Genomic DNA, 22,271 nt, shown 5'->3' with positions numbered 1-22,271 from the left:
CACATTTGTAGACAGCCAGTGGTAGCCAATGTGTTGGCATGTCAGTTGCAGCAACATGCTTGTTTACACATTGCAAGATGACTACACCAAGCAGTGCAATCTTGCCATCACAACAGTAAGGTAGGGTTCTTGCACGACAAGCAAAGTAGTTTCTACATTGCCACACAACGAATTTGTCCTGAACAAAGCTGGAAAAAGTGCATCAGCACAACAAATGGGCTGCTATCATATATAAAAGACTATCAATTTTAAAACAGGTATCAGCAATCCACCACTGCCTACCATGAGGTAAGGGCTAGGTCAGGCCCCACTGCAGTGTGGGTCAGCAAGCAGCTGCCAGAAGTTTAAACCTCCATTGCCACAGCATCTAGTACTAAATCGTCATCCTTGGACTTGGTGCCTCCCCAAAGGTGAGGGTGTATGGACAGTATCGTGTAAGTTGAGGCCAGGATAATTATAGGAGTGGAGAATGTACAGGTAACTCCAATTTGTTTAGTTCAGTAAAACTGGTGGTGGAGGGGAGGATCCAGATGGCTCAGTTGCATATTGACAGGATGGTCTACTTTGCTTTGACCACAGTTTGGCAGTGGCTGTGCAATGATTGCTGTAGAGCTTGTCTATGACATGGCTGCTTTCACAGGCAGCCTTGACCTCAATGGGGCAGTATAAACCTGTGTCAGGACTGGAATAGCAAATGATGGGCTGATAGATGGGTACACCCTGCACCTGGGTCTTCCGAAAGGATATGATCCTTGTGGCAAATGGTTGGGATAGGGAGTGGCATAGGGATTAACTAAGATGATGATGACTGGGCAATGACCACCACTTTAGGAGGGGTGGGAAGGATCTTGGGTAGTATTTTCCTCGTTTCAGATCACGATGATGGGTAATCAAAGTCCTGGTGAAGGCTGTGGTTCAGCTGCTCCAGTCCCGGGAGGGAGGGAGGGAGGGAGGGGGGGGGGGGGGGGGGAGGCGGGCATTCCTTCATGCTGGTTCTTGTGGGTGGTGCGAGGATTGGGATGTGAGGGAAAAATGGCACTAGAGATCTGTTTGTGGACTACATCTAGGGGATAGTGTGTGCGAAGGCCTTTGTGTGACCCACAGCATACTGATACTGAACAGAATTCTTCCTTGTCACTGCAGATATGTGGGCCCCCGGGTAGCTAGGCTGTGTGGGAGGATTTTCTGGTAGGACAGGGATGACAGCTGCCAAATGCGCAAGTACTGTTGGTGGCTGGTGGGTTTAATGTGGAGAGGGGTGGCTGAAAGCTTATGTGTAAGTGCTTTAATTGTGCCAGTCACCAAATTAGTGTGTCACTCGCTCTATCCCCCCTCCCCCCCCCCCCATTGTTGTAAGTTACATAAGAGGTATTATGATAGTGTTAAGGTAAAGTGTCCTCACAGTCTGATTTTGCTTTGCTGTTTTGTTGAGAGAGAAGTGTTAGTGTAGCAGTACATTTAACTGACCTTGTTTGTTTGTGTGTGTTAAAGGGTAATCATGTCGTGGTCAGTACCACTGATGGCAGTCACGGGGTAAGTACTGAAAAATTGTAGCAGATGAGGTATACATACGGATAATTTAAAGTTGTCTAAGAGACTGTACGCACTTCAGGCTAGGGAGAAGGGAATAGCTTTTCCCAACTGCAGAATATGACAAGAAATTATGGATGAGATTTGAGGAAGCAACAGGAGGGGGAGGGGGGGGGGGGGGAGACACAGACAGAGAGAGAGAGAGAGAGAGAGAGAGAGAGAGAGAGAGAGAGAGAGAGAGAGAGAGAGAGAGAAGTAAAAAAAACATGAAAACAGGAGAACAGGCTCATGTCTAGTTCACTCATTTTCTGTAGTTAAAAATGTCAAATCTGGAAATTCAATGACTGGTGGTACAATCTCGAGTGGCAAAAATTAAGACAACTTTTGAAGATAACAAAGCCATGCTTATTCCCGAGAGTTTACTCTATCTACAGAGTACCATAATCATTTAGTTTTAGAGTTGTACAGAATTATAGCTCAGGCAGAATACAGAGGCTGATACAGTGTCCAGTTTTCGTCCAAAGCACTGGGTGAGTTCATTTGTTCAGAAGGTTAAGCTAATAAGTGTTTTTCCAACTTTCTGCAAGTCAGCGATGACAGAATTGAAGCTCATACCCAACAATCTTTCTTAAACAATTTTACAAAAACTATCTGATAAACATTCATTTATGCTTTACTTATGGCTTTATGTCAGGTTCATTGTGTGCTCATCATTCCATTTATGGTCATAGTTATTGTGAAATTAAGACACCGTGCGAAATTCAGAAAAATGCGTAATAAAAAACTGTGTTTGGTGCATATTACATAATATGTTGTCGCATATGAATTTCAGCTAAGACATTAAATTTTTCTTTAGACATGGGGAGACCAATCTTAAGAAAATTGGTCTTATGCAGTACGCCAATCTGTGATTGCACTGTGCCAGCGATAAAGATAGAGTGTAATAACAACATTCCTCATTTCATAAATTGTTTCAGATAAGGAAATGATAGCACACAATGAAGATTATTTTACCATGTTATTACATAAAACTTCATTATCTACAGCATTATCACAATAACTACAGACCTTTTCAAAAAAGAAGGTAATTTTTAAGGGCCACTAACAGCTGGTGAAACGAGAAATGCTATGAGTTTTGGAACATATGTGAAGATATCACTTTTTTTGTTTTGGGACAAGGGTGTGCTTTTTCATACGATACTGACTTTAGTTTTCCTCAGTACCTCACTTAACTTAATAAACCACTGTTTCAGAATCCTCTCGTAATATGTTAGTAAGGTGGGACAGTGTGAACTCCACAGTGTTTTGGCAAAACGCAAATTTTGATATGTTAACGATAGCAATGTGTACACTTTACTCAAAATTCACCACTCATGATGCTTCCTTGAAAGTTATGAATAGTTAATAAGTCAGGCACAAATAAATCATTGCAATTTTCAGTGGAATTTGTTTTCGATAACAACGAAAGCAGCGGTGACAGACTGTTTTGAATGGTCACCATGCAAGTGTGGGCGTGAAAGTACCCAACTTAATATTTACAAAGAATGTGAGCATAGGGTTCAGTTTCGGGCAGTACTTCCCTGCAGCACTTGGAATTTCCCCTACAGCATTCTGACCAACCACCATCACTGCCACTCTCCCCCACGTTTCCCTAGCCAACTCTGCGCCTAGTAGTTGCCAGGTCATTTTGCACACACCGTACCAGCTCCGATATCAAGTGAAAATTTGAAATCTGAATTAACTATAAGAGGCGCAGACGTGCACATGCACTGCAATGTGGGTACTACCAAGAAATATGTTTCTCAGTTTCCTAGTCTTCTAATGCTATCGTGCTGTGCATGGAGCCTTCAAGTGATTTTTCTGCAGAGTTAAATGACATGGAGTTTCCTTGGTGGCATGTCTATATGGGCAATACTAGTAGTGATATATCGGGCAGTTTTACAAGGAACTAATTGGTTATTAGTGAGAATGTAAGGTTCAATTTTTTAGTTTTAAGGTATGATTTCAGGTAAGTTGTATAACAGGGAGGAATGATAACCCAGAGGTCTAATGCTATAGGGTGGGTAATTTCACAGCCTCAACCTCGTGGCACAAGCCACACATATGTGCACAGGTTTGATGCAGAGCAGTCAAAGTTACACACACGAGACCACATCTTCTCAACAAGGGAGGCATTTTAGCACCATCATTTTCCAGCACTGCAGTGGAAAATAGCAGCTCTGCCACAGCAGTTTGAGAAGCTGTAAGAAGCTGGCAATCACCAAGGTTTTGGCAAGCCAGCAGCAGCAACAGAACTGTTTAAGCATTGCAGGCTGAGGCAGGCCAAGCAACAAAAGTTTTGACACAGCATGAAGAGTTCCTAACATTGCAACATACGTACTGGGCAGATGCCGTGCTCATTATCCGCAGATGACCTGCGGATATTTGCGCCAGTGGCGATTTTATCCGCCAAGTAACAAATACCGCGGATATTCGCATCCACGCAGACCTCTACCAATTGGTATGGAGCCATTGCTTATACACAATTTCCTGTGGATCACAGTTTACAAAATAGCTGGCAAGGCAACTGCAGATCCTACAGCTTCTGGTCCAAGACAGTTTCACAATGATTTTTCACACATACAGAAGTAAGTATGTGCTTTAGCCTATAGTTGGAATTCTGCAATAGCAATGACAGAAATACTTTTTCTCATTGTGCTGGCGCCGTCCCAATCGACAGTATGTTGGGCATGTGCTGTAATGCATTCTATAGATTCCTTACTGGAAACTGGTTTGCTGAGGGATACCCCAAAATTTTCCTTTTACTGCTGCTCCACTAAGCATTAAAAATGTTCAAAAGGGTGTGAAATCTTATGGGACTTAACTGCTAAGGTCATCAGTCCCAAAGCTTACACCACTACTTAACCTAAATTATCATAAGGACTCTCTCTCTCTCTCTCTCTCTCTCTCTCTCTCTCTCTCTCTCTCTCTCTCTCTCTCACCCCCCCCCCCCTCCCGCATTAAGTGCAAAGCAAATATATAATCTTTTTCCTAGTAATACTCTGCTAAATTCAACATCTAAAAAATTTTGCACTTTGCTAATGACTACTACTGGTGACTTTCCTCCTTGTCAATTTTCAGAAAATGCTGAAATGCCTTCTCTGTTTTTATCTTTCAAGCACACTTTACCATTCTTTCTGATATTTACCATTCTTTCTGATATTCCCATATGTGTTACTGTTTGACAGTTCAGCTTGTAAGTGAAAAGATTAAAACATGTGTCTTTGTGATCAGATTCGTGCATCTTACCCTTCAGTTCAGTCAGCACAGTTTCTACATAGCAATTGAACAATCCAGTAAAAGGCAAGCTAATTTACATCCATGGCATTCACGATTCCATTTTCGATTACACTACACTTTGCAAATGGAGGCTTATCTCTCATTCTAAGTTTAAGGGATGAAATACCAAATGATAAGCTACTGCTGAACTCTATTCGGGGTAAAGTCATTGACTTGCTTTGCTGAGGCTGATAAAACTGCCTCCAGATATAATGAAAGGCTGCTTTTATACTTAAGGGCCTTTAAAAAAATTGGAAATAACGTCTTAAGCTGTAAAAGTTACGTATAGGATACTCCTTGCACTTTATGAATGACATATGCACATAACAGGTATCAAAAGACTTGTCATTGACTTTTTTATTATCCAATAAAAACCACTGATGTGAAATTCAGTTACCACTTCCAGTTACATTTCCACTTCCTGGACAAACGTCATAATGGATGATTTTGGGAAGCCTGCAGCTGCCATTCATTATTTAGATAATGAGATATTTTTCATGCTTAGCACAATGCATTTCAAGAATTTCTTCTTGTCATATGGTGTTTGAATGTGTGTCATTCTATGTATCTTGCGCTGTACTCTTTTTGAGGTTATCAGGTACTGTGCCTCATCAGTTATAAGAAACAAAGAAACCCCCCCCCCCCCCCCACACACACACACACACACACACACACACACACACACACACACACACACACACACACACACACACACGTTACGTCACGTTTGTACAACATCACAAAAAATACATACATAAATAATGCACTTGACAACAAGAACAAATTCTCAAAACACATTTAGCTCAGCATAAATAAAATATGTAGCTAGCACTGTGTTTACACTAAAAACATTTGAGCAAGAAAGTGTCAACTAGCATTCGATGTGGCCATGCGCCAAAACAAGCTAAATATGGTTTTACAAAGATGTCACGATGATCACAACAATCACGAAATTGAATGAAGATGTCATGATCAGTCACAACTATTTCTAAACGCTCTATTGCGCAAATGCAAACGAACCTAGTCACTCCCATCAGCCACTACACCACGTAGAGCTTGGCAGTGGCAGGTAATGCGGTACAAATTGTTAAAACTTACTCGCTCAAATCCACTGAATAGAGCGCCCTGTGTCAAGAAACTTAACCACTTAATATTTGTGAACACTACAGGACAGCCAAAATTATGCCAGCATCGTATTTTCTCCACAAACATTTTTTCGTAATGCAAAAATCACGGGAAAATTATAAATATGTTGACGCAAAATCACATGCAAATTAACACTGTGGGCCAAGAAAATTTTATGGAACTGAAATTTCATAAACTGCAGGAAAACTAATTCTGGGAATGTAGAAGTGGATTTATACTGTATTTATTTAATGGATTCTTGCCAGCTGAACAAATTTTGACTCTTCTGTTATGGGGGAGTGCTTCAAACCACAAGCTGTTTCAGTGTGAACTGTTCAAATCCCTATCTTCACATTATGATGAGTGTGAAGCATTTTTACAAATTCTCCTGGTTACTCGGAAACAAAGCTGCTCCTGGCAGAAGGGTTGAAGAGGAAGTAAGAGGAATGAAGGAAAGACTGACAATGTTTAGGAAATTGGGATATTATGAAGTCACAAAGAATCCCATGTCAGTAGAGACAGGATGAGAAGAAAGAAATGACTGTTTGGGGACTGTACTGGATGAGAGGTGAAAGGTAGGAGTGTAAAGGTGGAGAGTAATAAGAAAGAAAAATTACTGATGACAAACTGTGCAAGTTAAAAGATGAAAGCTAAGTGGATTATACATGGTAGGCACGTGAGGTGGACACTGCGCACACACGGGAGGGGGCAGCAAGAAAGAGCACTATCCTTTTTATTGGATTCTTTACACCATTTATAAAAATCTTCCTAAGACTTCCTAGTTTTCAAGTCCACTTCCTGTTCAAAATGACTTCTGATTTAACTTTCTCCAGCCACTACTAAACAACAGTACACCGTAAAACATCTTAAGATTTGAGTACTAGCAGAATAAAGGCCTATTTTTCACTGTAATTACACTGTCATTCTTTACACCTCATGCAAAACAAAATCTAGGTTTTAGGTAGTTTAGAATATGGTCAAATTGGTTAGAAGTTTGCAGAAAATGTTTTGTGAATGAACTAAAACACTCATTTTTTGGTGTATTCATAAAATCAACTTTGTGCCCTAGATGCAGAAGTACTAGAAAGGAGCAGAAGAACGGAACTTTGTATTCCAAGATCTTGCCTTGATGAGTTATCACGTGCAATTTTTCAGGTTAGCTGTTTGACTGGCTACTTCAAATTATCTATATGAAAACTGCTCATGACATCTCAATCTACTTCAGCAACTGCAAAAGTTGTACGAGATAGCCTAGCTTTGTTTCTTTCAATCAAATACTGGCAGAGAGATCTCTCAGGTATTGCCAAAAAGGCGGAGGTGACAAAAGTAAATCGTTACCAATGTTCACTGGGAACACATGCAGAGAAAATTTCATCAAAATCCACAATTTTACCAATTGGCATGAAATGGCTTATTTGCATATATTGTTAAATTGCTTTTTGATGCTAACACCCTATAGACCACCACTTACAATATTCAGTCAACGTCTAAGATACCAACAAAACTTGCATTTACAAGATGCTAGACAGACAACATTTGTAACACACGATCTTCACTTGTGCAATAACACTAGAAATTTGCCTATTTGGAAAGTTTCAACCACACCAACCTGTACTGTCCATGTAACTCATGTGCACCTGAGTATTTACACTGCGTCTACTGGTATTATTTGGACGTTTCTTATTTTAATATAGTTTTTAACATTTAATTTTCCTATGACAGAATGCATTGCCTCTCACTCTACCATTCTCTGAATTATCTTAAAAAATCTATCCTCAAAATGTTTGGTTTCACTAACTTCCTCAAAAATTTGCATCAATGATGAAAGAGCAAAACTATTTCACCTAATGTGACAATGCTTATAAAATTTGTGTTCCTTGTCACCAATTTAGCACCCACCATAATACTGTATATTGCAATTGAAGTTTCACAATATGTCAAGAATAACCAATTGTAAGTTTAGGGCGAGTTAAAAAGGACTTTGAATTTTGAAATCATATATAAATTCACCAAGAATTTACGGAATCAGTTGAGGTATCATTTTGTAGCAAAGAACATCAAGTTTCACATGAAAGTGTAATTTTGGTTTGGTATCACAATTAGTGGTGCAGAAAACATCCCGCTGGTAATCAATTTCTTCCCACACTCACTGCAGCAAATTGGGTGTAATTTGTGCAACAGGAGCATAGATTTGTTTTTTCAGATCAGCTAAACTGTTTGATAAGGAGGAACACACACATGGTCTTTGATGTGACACTAGAGAAAGAAATGCAGGTGTCAAGTCTGGGCAGTAAGAGAAATCCAGGTGATTGGCCCTTCAAGGCCAATTCCCTGACCTATGAAGCCATTATTGAAGAAACTTTGAACTTCCATGATTAATTTGCTGATAGCAAATCACCCCATCCATGGTATCTTCATCAACCTGTTTTCAAGCATATCCAGAAACGAAATACTGGAAGCACACTGCACAAGAGCGAAAGTAGCCATTTTAATTGTGCACTACTCTGACATGCTTGTTGGCAGAATGGTGTACTGATGTCCTGCACCAATAAAATTTTATGTTGTATGCTAAAGATTCCGTAAGTTCTCAATAAATTTCTATCTCATTCCAAAGTTACATGTCCTTTTTGATTCGCCCCATATGTGAAATTAAGACTGTAGTAGCACAAGTGTCACACTAATGCCAAATACAGTCCCAAAACTTTTGTATCAACATTTATACCCTCATCCATTCACTTGTGTTCTGAAAGTCAAAACAATGCACTGGTGAAATTACCTTTTAAAATGTAGTCTCTTTCTTGTTGTGACTTATCCCCATGCATGCAAACAGCTTCAAACCTGGAAAAAAACCAGCAATTTGGAAATTATATTTTTTTCATGTCTTAAGAATTGTAAAAGCAGCTGCAAATACAACAGCTGAGACTGAACTATTATTGTAATTAACAAAACAACCCAAACACATACCCATATTTTCTTATATTGTATGCTATGTTTTCTGCTTTCTTTTTTGTCGACACGAAAATTATGGTTTTGTTCTCACTTTCATTAGAAATTTCTTGTAAGATACGGCACAACCTGTGAAGAGGAAACCATTAAGTTCTGTTATTAATGTGCACATCCATCTACTTCAGACTGCGTCATTACAGCAACACTAGATAGTTCTTCATTAACTAGACTGCTGCGTTACATCAGATGTGTATGTAGGAAGTACACAAAAATAACAACGAACACTAAAACAGTTATTTCATGTAACTGACAATGTACAAGAAAACCTATGACTCAACATATTTTAGTTTTCGTAACAATGCAACATTTCTTCAACTACCAATAGTTAAGATAACAAACTTACTTATTTTCTTTCTCATGTTCCTGGCAAACATCCACAATCTGTTCAATATTATGATTTGCACAAAGTTCAAGAGATCCTACATTGATCTGAATGTAGTCTTTTAGGAAATCTTCTGCCATTTTCCGCACCTCTTTAGGCCACGTTGCTGACCACATGAGGGTCTGGCGATCAGGCTGAATTAAAAGAAAAAAAATCCAATTAGTTTCACGAAACTATTGTGCAATGACTTCACACACAAACTACACGTAAGGCCCCAAATCACAGGGCTGCAATTAAGGAATTCAGAAATAGTAAATGCTTTGCCAGTATTTTGGGGCAACAATCAAAAACTTTATATCGTGATCCTATAGGGATCAATTCATGTGAAATCACTTCCTGTAAACCACACATTTCATGAAGATCCAGGCAATCTACGAATATTTCAGTTATGTGGAGGAAAATTTAGTTTTAACCTTCTACTTATGATTCTAGATAAAAATCAGATGACATGCACTTTTGGTAAGTCTGTTCATCTCTTCGAAGGTTTGAGGATTAACACTTCTACTTAATTATTATCTACTTGTCGGTATGGTAAACACTGGCCACAAAACTCCCCAGGTATGAACCTTGTCAAGCAAATGCCTTGAGACGTGCTGTTCAAAAGATATCTCCACCCCATTGTACTCTTACGGATTTATGGATAGCCCTGCAGGATTCATGGTGTCATTTCCAATCAGCACTATTTCAGAGATTAGTCTGAGTCCATGCCACATCGTGTTGCAGCACTTCTGCATGCTTGCAGGGACCCTACACGATAGATCAGTTTCTTGTCTCTTCACTGTATTTACACTACAGTAGCTTGGTTGGTTTAAAAGAAGGTGGGAGGGGTGACGAAAGTGCTAGGTCATTGGTCCCTCATTCCAATTAACATAATTCCACAAGGGAAGCAATATAATAATTGAGACATACGAAACAGCTGGAAGAAAGGAGAAAACCCTAAGAATAACAGAAGGGCAGCAAACTTAAAATGGGCAAAATCAGGCAAGAAAACCACAGAGAAACTCAAGAAACATATAGACGAGATCAAAACAAGAGAGCAGGTTACCACGGCTGGCTGACCATGAGAATAAAAAGGAGAAGCCAGCCACTCTGCAACACATTAAAACCTCCACCCTAAAAACACTAGGGTGGAGGACGACAGTCATTAGTGAGCCACAGCAACACCGAGGTGGGTCCCGATGACTGAGGAGGTAACCACACATTGGCCACATGTGGCCACTGCTGAGCCGGCAGAAGACAACTGATTCCCTTTGAGAGGACTGCATGTAAGACTTCCACACATTCGTAGTCTCCTTAATGACACAGTTTGTTGTGTGTACTGAGGTTATGCCATTTGGTCTACTAAAGCCACAAAATCTTGCAGTGTAGTACTGAACCCGGGTCAGTTGCAGAAAAGCCGATCTCCATGAGCAGTTTCCATGTAGCTTGTTTGGCCAGCCTGTCAGTAAGTTCGTTGCCTGGGATTCCGACATGTCCTGGGATCCATACAAACACCACGGAACGACGGGACTGTTCCAGGGCATAGATGGACTCCTGAAGTACAGCAAGGGTAGCACTGGTCAATAGCTTGTAGGCTGCTCAAGGAGTCTAAACAGGAGAGCATGAGCCCGTGTGTTAAAGAGCACGAGATGTGACCGCCAGCTCTGCAGTGAAAATTTAAGAACTTTCAGCATTGCAGCGCGTCAGCAATCTTAATTATCTAAATAAATTATGAATAATACGCCTCGATTGCGAAAATTCCCGGTGTTTACCCAGGTTTCAACGTGGATAACCACGCCTTCTTCAGAACAAAATAAAAAAACAGCTTGCCTAAATGGGCATAGTCAATTTCTAAAATGAACACCCACAATGGCAGGACCCCATAAAATTTATTAACATTACACGGTACATCCGTACCAAGTCAATAACACTACTTAACTGTGTGTGCTGCCTCGCCCCAGCCAACGTGCGATGGGTCACAGGCTCTCCACTCTGTGCTCTGTGGAGAGCCTGTGACCCATCGCACGTTGGCTGGGGCGAGGCAGCACACACAGTTAAGTAGTGTTATTGACTTGGTACGGATGTACCGTGTAATGTTAATAAATTTTATGGGGTCCTGCCATTGTGGGTGTTCATTTTAGAAATTGACTATGCCCATTTAGGCAAGCTGTTTTTTATTTTGTTCTGAAGAAGGCGTGGTTATCCACGTTGAAACCTGGGTAAACACCAGGAATTTTCGCAATCGAGGCGGATTATTCATAATTTATTCTGCAGTGAAAACACTGCAGCCATATGGCAAGCAGTGCTGTTCAATATGTCCTCCATGAACATATGCAAAGCCTTTGTGACCATCAGGCATCGAGCAGTCAGTGTAAACCACTTTATGGAACCCGTTACTTGTCAAGAATCGGGAGGAAGTGAGAGCGCCACAAATTAACAAAGTCCTTAGGACCATGTGCAAGGCCCAGAAGAATCTGCAGCCTAGGTGTTCATCATAGAAGTGTACATGAATGGACCTCAAGGAGAGATGACAATGGGCCACTGATGCAGGAGATGAACCTCTGTGGTTAGGAAAAGGAGATGGTAATTCAGATGCACTGGAGAACTACGAACATGTGCAAACTAACTGGCAAGTAATTGTGCATGCCTAACTTTCAACGGAGGGACTTCTGCCTCCACCAGGACACTGATCATAGGACCTGTCCTGAAAGTTTGTCACTAAGCGAATGCCACAGTGGTGCACTGGGTCGAGTAGAAACCACATTGAGGGCACCGCTGAACTGTCAACCAGACTCCCGTAGTCAAAGTGGGATTGAACAAAACTATGTGGGGCTGTAGCAGTGTAGAGCGATCTGTACCCCAGTTTGTGTTGCTCAGGGCAGCGGAGGGTATTGACGTGCTGCCAGGACTTCCACTTAAGCTGACGAAGGTGAGGAAGCCACGTCATTGAAGCATCAAAAAGCAGTCCTAGAAATCGATATGTCTCCACTACAGTGAGTGGATCATCAATTTCCCACCTCCCTACCTTGGCTAGTAAGCACGGCATCTTACGTCTGGTGTTTGACTATCTGCAAGAGATTACATACTGAGCTTCATCTTATGTCATGTCACCGGCTCTGATGCCACCCACTCCAACCAGGGGCCCCTCCACACGGGCTCCACTCAGCCACAGCAAAGGCCACCTGGCAGGATGGCCATTGCCTTGAGTCCCGATGCCCCAGGGTGACCGGCATCTACTCCTTGGCGAATGTGGGGATCAGCACTGCCTGGCCAGGCTACTACAACCGAGAGGATACATGGCAGCCCCAGAAGGACTGGCCACCATGTTGGATACCAGGCACAAACAATCTAAGAAGTCCATTATTGTCGACAGCGCAGAAAGTAATACTATACAGAGGATAGAGGAACACACACCCAGGAGGGTTACCTCGCTCAACAGCTGGAGAATGAGCGTACGTGCAGATTCACGTCGATGATGGATGCGAGAGGTCTCAGCGCATGATGGACACAATGCACCATGTAAGGTGCCCTTCCCCAATTGGCTTGCGCTTGGGGAAATTTTTGAAAAATGTAGGTTAAACCCTACAGGGGACAATCACGAAGGCCGAAATGTGAGACTCCTTTTAGTCATCTTATAACAGGCAGGAATACCTCAGGCTTATTCTAACACCCAAGCCTACCACCTAACAAGTTAGATGTAACAATTAGAAAGAAACCACACTATCAAAATGGGGTCATGCAAACAATATAACAACTAATTCTGTGGAAAATCATTCTCTTCTCAATTTTGTACTGTGGTGTAGGAAATAATGATCTTTAAGGATCATGAAAGGAAGTTACCCCAAATTAACAGTAACATCTGAAAAATTGGACAGTTCAAACAAATACAACCAACACCACAAAATGTATTTATCTCCAGGGAAATTTCCTGTGGTTACTCCTTTTGTGATAATTTTGTGTATACAATCTATTTAAAAAAATCAACTAATTTTTCTAGTTCTAACTCTGAATGAAAATATTATTTAGTGCATTACCCTGATTTGCTGAACAATCTTGCGAATCTGCGGCTCAAATCCCATATCCAGCATTCTATCTGCCTCATCAAGAACAAGGTATGTGCAACGTCTGAGGTTTGTAGTCCCACGTTCGAGGAAGTCAATCAAACGTCCAGGGGTCGCAATTGCAATTTCAACACCACGTTGAAGAGCACGTTCCTGATTGTGGGGAAAAATACATCAAAACATTTTACAACTAAATGTTACAGGATATGTGAAAATCTCATAGGGTTAACAGGTCTTACCTGTGGATGTTTTGGAGCACCACCAAAAATGCATGCATTCCTTATGAAAGCACTGCCCCCAAAATTTGTTGCAACAGTTTGAATCTGTTGGGCTAGTTCTCTGGTTGGTGCTAGAATAAGAGCAATGGGACCATCTCCACGTGCTAGTTGTTCTTGATTACTTATGTGTATAACAGCTGGAAGGATGTACTGTAAAGAAATATATTACAGTTGACAGATTAAAATAGAACTAGTTCGAGTTTAAAAAATAACAACTTTTAATTACACATGTACAAATTATACTGAGGTAACATTATGCAGAACATGCAAGGGAAAGAACATAACAAACTAAATATCTAAGGAATATTTAAGTCATAAAATGTGTTGCTAACGAAGGTAAGCAAAATGTCAACAACATATCACCCCCACATATAAGTTGTATGGCAGAGGCGGAAAAATCTGCATTTGTGCATTCTGACTGCTCTTGAGAAATAATGGGTTAGCATTTTAAATCTAAACAGGGAAAAGCACAAAGAGCAGAGGGGGCCTTGTGAGCTAGTATCATTATGGCTATTTGTTTCATAATATGGAGATGCTTTAACAGTCACAAAGGGGAAGAGAGAGGCCATTGATTGTATGCAATTCCATTATTTGGAATGTGATAGTCCCTCATTGATATACAACACAACAAATGATATATGCTGTCTGTTCTTGAATATACAGGTGGGGTGCATATATCAGCTGCATTGTTCTGAGGACTCATCACGGCTCTCCGACTTTGAACTGACTTGAGAACCTAAATCTGATACCATTAAGTTCTGCGGCAGGATCACCTGTAGTTTCCTCACCCAGATCTACACATTAGACAAAATCTGCTTGGAATGCATCAGATGTACACTAAACAATGGAAGCGAACTCCTTGGCATCAAAATTTATTTAATGCACTTTTTGTTGGTAGAAACTTAAATCTCCACTGAAAAACTGGAATCAGATAAAACTAATTGTACAGAAAATGCAAAGGAAGGAAAACATTAGTTGTTAGCTCTTGTAACATTTCTAAAAAGCAGTTATCTAGATAGAGTAAGTTACACACTAGCAATAAAAATGTTTCTGAAAAAACAATCATGAAGATAACAGCTTTTAACAAGTGGTTTTGCAGAAAAAATGCTGAAGATTGGGTAATTACGGAAGAGGTCCTGAGTCAAATCTGAACAAAGAAGAATTTTACAGCTTTACTTAAAGGAGGGATCAGCTGAGAGTACACATGCTGAGGCTGCAAGGAATCGAACTTGGCAACAGAGGGAAGACTGGTGGAACTTTTAACAAGACCAAGATTTAACTACTGCCATCAGCCAGTTCTGTTGGTTGTAGGGTGCAAAAATTTTTATACTTTTTGCAGACACTAAGAGATCTGAACAGGATATACACTGGAATCTCTTATGACATTTCTGAAAGAATCAAAGATTTTGAACTTTATAAGCCAGAAAGCGTACTACCTAAAATACCTAATTTGGTAATGATTCATCTTTTTAATGCTGAAAGTGCATAATTAAAAGTAGCACATTCTGGGTTATATCCAATCTGAACACTACACTTCCCAACGCGATATATCATTAAATTAAGATATCTAAATGCGCCTTTTTGAGAATACATTTGGAGTATCACACATAGAAACTAAAAATTATTAATCAGTATACAAGAAGCGAAACTATTTAAAATATAGCAACACTGGTGACAGCCAAGCTGCCAGACATGTACTCTTATGCCAACAGCCAATTGAAATGCTGGTGTGACACGTGATGCGAGAGCATAGTCTCTAGCCTCCAAAATACAAACCCATATTTCAGGAACATGTGTGAAAGATACAACATTTAATTTCAATTTGAGTATTATTTAGATGTGAATATGTACCTGCATATACTGCGTATGTTAATCATACTAACATTTAATTTTAATTTCTCCATGGCTAACACCAATATTCATTACTCAACTCATAAAACATAACATTATGTGTAAATCAAGTAACTGGTTAATAGATGGATATCACATCTAAAACAATTTGTGAATAAAGTCACGTGCCAGGTTTGTATAACTGAACCTATTAGTGTCAGTTTTGCTTTTCTCCATTAGTGAAACACTACAGTTAATCATTACTAATAATACAGATCGTCCTTACTAAAACTATTCATAAACTGTACACATTAACTAAACTACACTACATTGTGTAGTCCTATCTTCACAGGCATTTGCAGAGCCTATCAACTATTGCTTGTTTCTTCTGACCAAATTTTAATATTGTATTGTTAACACATTCCACATTTCAACTTCAAATTTATAATATTTAATTGTGGCCACAGCATCAATGGCTTTCAATATTTTAGGAACTGGCAAAGATTCTGTTTCATAGTTGTCTTGACTTTCGTGCTTCTCTGCCATCTGCTCCTGCTCACACCTCACTTGTCATGGACTGACAGATGGTAACACCATCACACTCCAACATAGGCATCGAAGCTAAGGCATGTGTTTTATCTTGCCCCATTGCTCAGCTGCAATTTCATTATTTTCTGATATGCTGTCTTAGGCAATTTCTTGTTTTCTGCTGTGATTCCTCTTGTAATTGCCAGTATATGATTAAAGCCAGCCTTTGAAAATAGTTTGATATTGTTCTCTCTTGTACAGAATCCAAAGCACTTCTCACAAAATGCATAGTATCCAAGATTGTCACTTTTCTTGTTATATTATTGTAGAAACTGTTTTCTGTATTTTTCTTTCAGGCATTTTATAACACCTTGTCCATTTGGAAGGAAAAACACTACTTTTATATTGCCAAGATATGATATAACCTGAGCATGCACTGCACTTTGGTCAATAAAGAGGATGATTTTCCTGTTTCACACCAACCTTTCACTCCAAGCTCACAAATATTGTTCAAATATACTTGTCATTACCCACAGTTTCATGGTAGATGCATATCTGCATGATAATGCCTGCAGAGTTTTGAAACCTTGTGAACTTTTCACCTTGCCTAAAACTAGTGGTACTTTTCTGTTGCATTTTCATTGCAATATAACAGCCTGCCTCTCTTTGCTGAATTTTCTACAATGGCACTTCTCTCCTCAAGATCAATTGTTTTGTCAGGAAAAAGGTGAAAAGATAGGCCCGTTTCATCTGCATTAAAATGTCACTGGGACTGTACCTCTCAATGATACATCGAAGAGTATTTTTGACAACTCAAGATTTTTTAATATTCACACTTCAAACTTCACCTCTGACATTTATACACTAAATTGTGTCAACTGTTTTTGATCCAACCCCTGGAAGCCTTGAAATCTTCCCGAGTCCCAACTTTTATGCCAAATATCTTGCTTTAACAGAAACTCTAGTATCATTAACTGGGATGTTTGCAGCACAAGACAGCAGGACACTTGCCAGTAGTGGAAACCGACTCCTGTGCACACGTTTTCTTTTGCTGTTTCCTCTTTCCAGACATGCAACTTCAATCCTCTGCCCCCTCCCTTCCCCACTCACTATCTTGTTTAATGTCAATGGAGGAATGTCCACTTCCTGAATATTCCACTTTTCTTCATTAGTGAATTGTCTCACTATCTTCTTATTTATGATTTATAGTGTATTGGTAGATTTCAAGACAAAAAAGAAAACCACACATTGAGTGTTAAATATCGAAGTCACACTACACAACACACAAACGAAGAGCAGTAACTGAGTTACAAGTGGTTCATTGTTTATGTTTGGCTGCTACAACATCGCTCCTGCCCCTGACCGAGAGTTGTCAATAAGTCACATGTTGTTGGAGTTACTGCTAACGTAACTTAACAACAGGACTGTTCTGTACTGTTGTGTACTTGCACAATTCTCCATTTTTATCATTGCTTCTGGTGTGCAATGTTGACAGCACTGAAAAACTGCCAAATTTGAATGCTCTCAGTAGGGAGGGAAACATAGAAAAAGAGTTGTGGCAACAAGCGTTTAATGCAATTGGGATTGGTGACTTCAAAAAATTTATGTACTACATGGTAAAACACAGCAATGAGAAACGTAGCAACAGTGTTCCACTATTAGCACGGAAAACGCACAATTTTTAGTCCTGAGATTGATTTAATTCAAACGGTCTGACAGCCCACACACGAAGGAAAGGTTTTAGACCTCTTAGGTGCAGTGCAACCCACCTTTTGACAAGTGCCAAGAAGAGCAGGTTTACTGCCTGTTTCGCTATTACAGGAATAATGTTCACAAAAGGAACATACAATGAAAACTTGGGAGGACAGGTGTGATGGACAATCACTAACAGAATACTTGTAAGATGAAAGGAACTATAATAAATGCAAGACAACTGGTTAAAACTGGGCTCCTTATACATGCATTATGATGCAAGTGATAAAAATGTTACTTTGGTTTAATGGCACCATTTAGAAGACACAAAAGAAGCTACTACAGTCATTTCAAAACAAAGTACAGATACAAAGACAAAATCTAATGGTAAATCAGATACTTTTAAGATTTGCTGGGATGAAGCTTAGAACAACTTCAACCTGACAAAATCCTATCTTTTGCTTGCTCCGTTTTTCCCCGCAGAGACACAGGGTCGGCATGATTAATCAGATGTGGCAATGTTAGTTGAAGGGGTGGCCGGACGCCCTTCCTGCCACCACTCCATACCCCCAGGGAAGGAATTAGTGTACCTCAACTGTCTGCGACTAGTGTAATCAATGGAATAGTGCAGAAGTGTTCAAATGTCTGCAAGCCGTGTAACTGAGGCGGGACATAGGGACTAGCCTGGTATTCACGAAGGGGGATGTGGAAAACCACCTGAAAACCACATTCAGGCTGGCTGGCACACCGGCCCTCGTTGTCAATGCGCCGGGCAGATTCGATTCGGGGTCGGCGCGCCTTCCGAGTCCAGGAAGCAGCACGTTAGCATGCTCGGCTAACCTGGGGGGTTTCATCCTGACAAAATATCCACCAGGAAAAATGTGTGTATCCTGCATTAAGTTGACTAAGAAATAGCACCCGAACTCTTCCTATATCCTGGAATGCATGTCCTCATGTTGAGACTGACAGCAGACAAAGTATAGATTTCCAACTATAGAATCTGTAATTTAGTTGTGCATGACAATACCATCATAGCGATTTTGATTCTTGCATGCACAAGTGAAGTACACTACTCAAAACAAAGTTGGTTGGTTTGTGGTATAAAGGGACCACACTACAGTGCCATCAGTCCCTTAAAAACAAGGCATCTGACATGACACTACCTTACATGTGATCAGGATAGTAACAAACCAGATGGGCGCATGCAGAGTGAGTCACCTTCCACTATGCTCAATATGAGAATGTAAAAGGGCGATAAGTCACTAATATTAGCACATTTTACACTTCAGTTACAGTACAGTGACTTGCAAGGATTACGTTTGTACAATCAAGATTTATGCTGTTCAATTTTAACCTAAGAAAATCATCCAATGCCTCACAAGCTACCTTCAACTAATATTTATACCACATTTTAAGACACTGTACTTACTGCCAACGTCTTTCCTGAACCAGTTCTTGCAATTCCTACCATGTTCTTCCCACTCATTGCGATTGGCCATCCTTGAGCTTGAATAGCTGTAGGTTCGGAGAAATTCTGCATCCTAAAACAAAGTATATGAATCAACAGAAATGCTTAGAATTTTAAATGATTATAAACAACATATCTTTCATAAGGATGATTTTCTTCTCTATTCAATCAAGCATATCCACATTATTAAGTCTAACTAGTCTTTGGTATTCTGTGACACTACGTCAAAGTTTTCCCTCTTGTCTGCATTGTTTATTGTCCACATTTCACCGCCACAAAAGGCTAGGCTCTAGACAAATACTGTCAGAAAAGGCTTCATAAGACTTAAAACAAAAATATTCTGCTTCTCATAAACCTTTCTTCATTGCTAATTTCAGTCTTTTTTTTTTACAGTTAAACACCTATTACTTTCAGGGTCATTTCCTAATACAATGACCTCTACACTACCTAATTCAGTTCCATTACATCCAATAATCCTTTTAGTTCCATTGATGAACATCATACAAATTTTTCAAGGCACCAGCCATCCCATGTATCTGATCTTTAAAGTCCTTTCTCACCTGACAGAATTTACACATCACTAGACATGACCACAGTCAGATTTCCGTAGAAAACCATTCATGAGATGAGTGGACAAATTAAGGTGATGGTCAACTGAGAAATGCCACACTAAATCCACACTGGGCAGTCGTTAGTAAATTGCAAGACTAACCACCACACCAGCAGGGCATGAATCATATGCTCCATCACCTTGCAAACACAGCTGGTGAGATCGAGTGGTAGCTAGAAGGAAGGTTTTTGCCCTCACCGGCGTAGGTACGGGTATGATGGCCGGGAAATGGGCCCTCTGCCCAGATATGGTCGTACGTGTTAAGCAGAAAGCACTTACCCACAAGAAAAAGGTGCTGCAACACCTGAATGTTGACACCGTCTGTTCCTGGGGCAGAAGATCATGAACTGATGGCATGCTCTAGCTCCCACATAGTAAAGGCAGCATTGTAGCATTCACTATTCATACAGAAGAGAAGGGTACAGCTCGAGCCTCCTCCACTCGTTTCAGATGGAGGAAGGCATGATGATAGAGGGAAGAGCTCGAAATTTCCACATAATGGCAGCCCAAGGTGTTTAAGATAGCAATAGAGTCTACAATAACATCTGCTAATATCAGGCTGGAAATTGGTGAATGGATCTTCGTCCTAGAGAGCCTTTAGAGGCTGATCCACATGACATGGAACTGTCAAAAGAAATAGTGAATGAAATCCAGCTAGCGGTTTTGCTATTCCAAAGAATGTGATGAAACTTCACACACACCTTTTTATAATGAATGCAGTTTGCCATCTTAGGATGCCAGTTAAAAATGTGTAGAGCATGTCTCCGTGCACGAACTGCATCGTGGCACACCTCCATCCACAAAGATACTAGGACACATCATGGTAAAGAGAAAGTGCGGGGAATGGAATGTTCTGCAGCAGTAAGGGTAACGTTTGTGAGATAGTCAACCTGGCCATCACAACTGGGGAAATACTGTTCTTCGAAGGTCACCAGGGAGGAGTAAAGCCACCAGCCAGTCTTAGTAAGCTGCCATTTGGGTGTGCACGGAAGTGGGGTAGGAGTCAGCAAACAGATAGCTCATGGGAAATGGTCGCTTGAGTAGGTGTCAAAAAACAGACCACTCAAGAAGATTGGTAAGCTGAGCAGTGCAGAAGAATAGGTTCAAATGGGAATGGGTGTGCAAGAAGTCAGAAAAAAACCATGGGTACCCCAGTGTTAAGGCAGAAGTGGTTGAGCTAATTAAGATCAGTCAAGGAGGTACCTCTCCAACAGGTTCTTGGAGAACCCCCAAAGGGGATGATGGACATTAAAGTCACCAATTAGCTGTAATGGGGAGGTAGCTGCCCAATAAGCTGAAGAAAGTGAGCCCTGGTGACATCCAATGACAGAGGGACATAAATGGAAGAGGGAACACATCAGATGGAGAAGGAAAAAGTGAACTGCAACACCTTGATGATGAGTATAGGGAGATGGGTTGACTAGGAACATCTGGGCAGCACGATACCCACACAAGATGGAATGCCGACCTCGGGGAATGTCAAAACGAACAAGAAAGAAATGTGAAAGCTCCAAGCGATGGTGAGGATGCAATTTTGATCCAGAACACCAAATACAAGGGGACGCTGCAATGCTAAAAGCAGCCATAAATCATCTTTGTGGGATGGAAGGCCACGAACGTACCGTTCGACGAGTCATGATGAAAAGATGAAAGGGTATCACCTCAGTCACTGTCGGTCTGTGGGGAGTCGAACGCCAAGAAACGGTTAGTGGTGCACACTGGCGACACAGACTGGCCGGGCTAAGGTATCACATGGCAACGTCGTCGAAGAGGATCTTTAAGTCAGTGAGGCAGATTGTTTGCCTTTGGTAGACTTCTTTGACCCTTTCCAGTTAACAGAGGAAGACTTCGGTGTTTAGCTGGAAGGATGTAGGAAGTCTTCACGGAAGTACTCCTTCTGTCCTTTACTGCCAGTAGGGTAGCTGTTGGCTTTGCCCCTTGAGGCGAGAGTTTGATGGCTTGTTGCAAAGCTGGGCGAGGGGATGGCAATACTACCTCGACACTCTGCGATTTCATAACCTCATCTAGCTGAATTTGATGTCTCATGTCTGCATGGCCGTGACTTTCATGGAACTGAACTGAACTATAGGTGCTAGACGGGAGAATGCAGGGTCTGCGACTAGCCAGTAACTTGCAAGCAACTGGGTAAGGAACTGGTTCCTTTACCCGGATCTGTTGGACAGCCTGCTCATCAAAATAACAGGCCAATCCCGAGAGAAGGCAGCATGGCCACCTTAGCAGTTTATACAGTGGGGAAGAGACATCAGACAATCAACCTGAAGTGCATCCCTACCACAGGTTACACATTCAGCAGGGTGTCGAGAAGACATTCTAGTGTTTGAAACAATGGATCAGGTAGTAGCATGTCATGTTCAGAATGTATGGTCAGACTGTGATACTTTCATTAGTAGCCTGCTTTGATCTTTGATGGAAACACCCCCTATCAAAGGTGAGAAAGGGAGTG

At 40.8% G+C, this 22,271-nt stretch overlaps 1 protein-coding gene across 4 annotated transcripts in view; it reads right to left on the bottom strand.

Moving 5' to 3' along the window:
- The window catches only part of LOC126356307 (ATP-dependent RNA helicase p62-like), an 82,011-nt gene that overhangs the window by 5,705 nt on the left and 54,035 nt on the right, over positions 1-22,271 (bottom strand). For all 4 annotated transcript variants that reach the window (XM_050007257.1, XM_050007256.1, XM_050007255.1 and 1 more), the window contains exons 5-10: positions 19,159-19,270; positions 13,641-13,829; positions 13,375-13,554; positions 9,323-9,495; positions 8,938-9,048; positions 8,750-8,811 (exon numbers count right to left, since the gene is read on the bottom strand). In XM_050007257.1, coding sequence (XP_049863214.1) covers positions 8,750-8,811; positions 8,938-9,048; positions 9,323-9,495; positions 13,375-13,554; positions 13,641-13,829; positions 19,159-19,270 — 827 coding nt within the window. The remainder of the gene's footprint in view (positions 1-8,749; positions 8,812-8,937; positions 9,049-9,322; positions 9,496-13,374; positions 13,555-13,640; positions 13,830-19,158; positions 19,271-22,271) is intronic.

Source organism: Schistocerca gregaria, chromosome 3, assembly GCF_023897955.1.
Source record: "Schistocerca gregaria isolate iqSchGreg1 chromosome 3, iqSchGreg1.2, whole genome shotgun sequence".
NCBI lineage: Eukaryota > Metazoa > Arthropoda > Insecta > Orthoptera > Acrididae > Schistocerca > Schistocerca gregaria.
This window is presented reverse-complemented; position numbering and strand designations above follow the sequence as displayed.